Below are 1,282 nucleotides of genomic sequence, written 5' to 3' on the forward strand. Positions count from 1 at the left end.
AAAGACAGAACAGTGAGGGACATCTAAAGTGACAAAAATGATATATGCAGGAATAAATAACAAGTTAATGTTTCAACTCATTGTAGGGTGTCTTGCCCTCTCTTGTGTTCACTTGTGTTCTTGGTGCTGGGGGTCACTTGGGGGGCCAGCCAATTTTGGTGGGTGCCCAGTGCCTCCCTTGGTGGTGGTCCTGTACCTGTCACCAATCGAAAAAAAGAAAGTACAACTATGCAGTGAAGTTAAGGACGGGCGACAAGCTTGTGAAAAGTTGCCTATAAGTGTTTTAATGTTTTTATTACCTTCAGATTCAAATGTTTGGTGGGAAAAATCTTCATTTTGTTGCTTCACAGCTAAAGTCACTTTAAAATTATGTCTTCTTTTACAAAAAGTTTGGGTTGCTTTTACTTTCCCTTCTTGTTAATCCGTAAATTAATGTCACATTATTAATGACACATTTTTTTTCTGTCTACACAGCCCAAAAAAAGAAGCGTCTTCACAGGAAGTCATCAGACCAAAGAAAGAATAGCAGCACTGAAAATATGTTAAACAGTTTAACTGAGCAGCTAAAAGAAAGATTGGCTGGACTCAAGTCAGAGCTTCAGGAGAAAGAAGAGATCATTCGCCAGCTAAAAAGAAATGATCAGCCGTCTCGAGCTGTTGCTACCCAGCATGACCAACCAATTTGGGGCCTTTTCACGTGCAAACCAGACATCCCCAAAAAACCTTTCAATCATTATTCTGACCTTGACTCCAACGCTAGTTACTGTGCTGATGACTATCATCCAAAATCCACAGCTTCAACCAAAACTTACCCTCCAAAATCTGGCAGCTTACACCACAAAGGTTCACATTTAGGAGTCAAGAGGCAAAACAGCAATCCAGCACCGGGCCAACCAATCCAAAGAAAACATCGCAACAGAAGTAGTCCTGCTATTATGTCTTTAGCGTTACCTAGCTTGTCTTTAACCAGCAATGCAGAGAAAATGCTGGACCACATTAGCAGCTCAAAGAGTGAGGCTGAAGCCCTGCTAGATCAAGATGCATTCTCGCCACTGCATAGAAGTTATTCAGCAGGTTCTCATTTAGCTTGCAGTAATAACCGCTTTTATGCACTGGGAGGTTTAACTGAAGAGTCATGAGCTGCCAATTCACAAAAGGAGAACAAAAACTGGAAAACTTTCAGTTAACATCTACTAATGACTGCATCTTAGCCAGATGTTTTACAAGCTTGGCTTCAGAAACTAGAAGATATCAACTTTGAAATTACTTTGGCCTTATAGTT

The 1,282-nt window shown here is 40.6% G+C and overlaps 1 protein-coding gene across 1 annotated transcript in view; it reads left to right on the forward strand.

Moving 5' to 3' along the window:
* The window catches only part of LOC102305072 (butyrophilin-like protein 8), a gene marked incomplete at its 5' end in the record, with an annotated part of 19,015 nt that extends 17,739 nt beyond the window's left edge, over positions 1–1,276 (forward strand). Inside the window, 1 exon segment of the mRNA XM_005950204.3 lies at positions 475–1,276. Coding sequence (XP_005950266.2) covers positions 475–1,139 — 665 coding nt within the window.
* Positions 1,277–1,282: the final 6 nt, after the last annotated feature.

This window comes from Haplochromis burtoni, unplaced genomic scaffold (genome assembly GCF_018398535.1).
Source record: "Haplochromis burtoni strain Fernald_Lab_line unplaced genomic scaffold, NCSU_Asbu1 Contig_720, whole genome shotgun sequence".
In the NCBI taxonomy this organism is placed as follows: Eukaryota; Metazoa; Chordata; class Actinopteri; order Cichliformes; family Cichlidae; genus Haplochromis; species Haplochromis burtoni.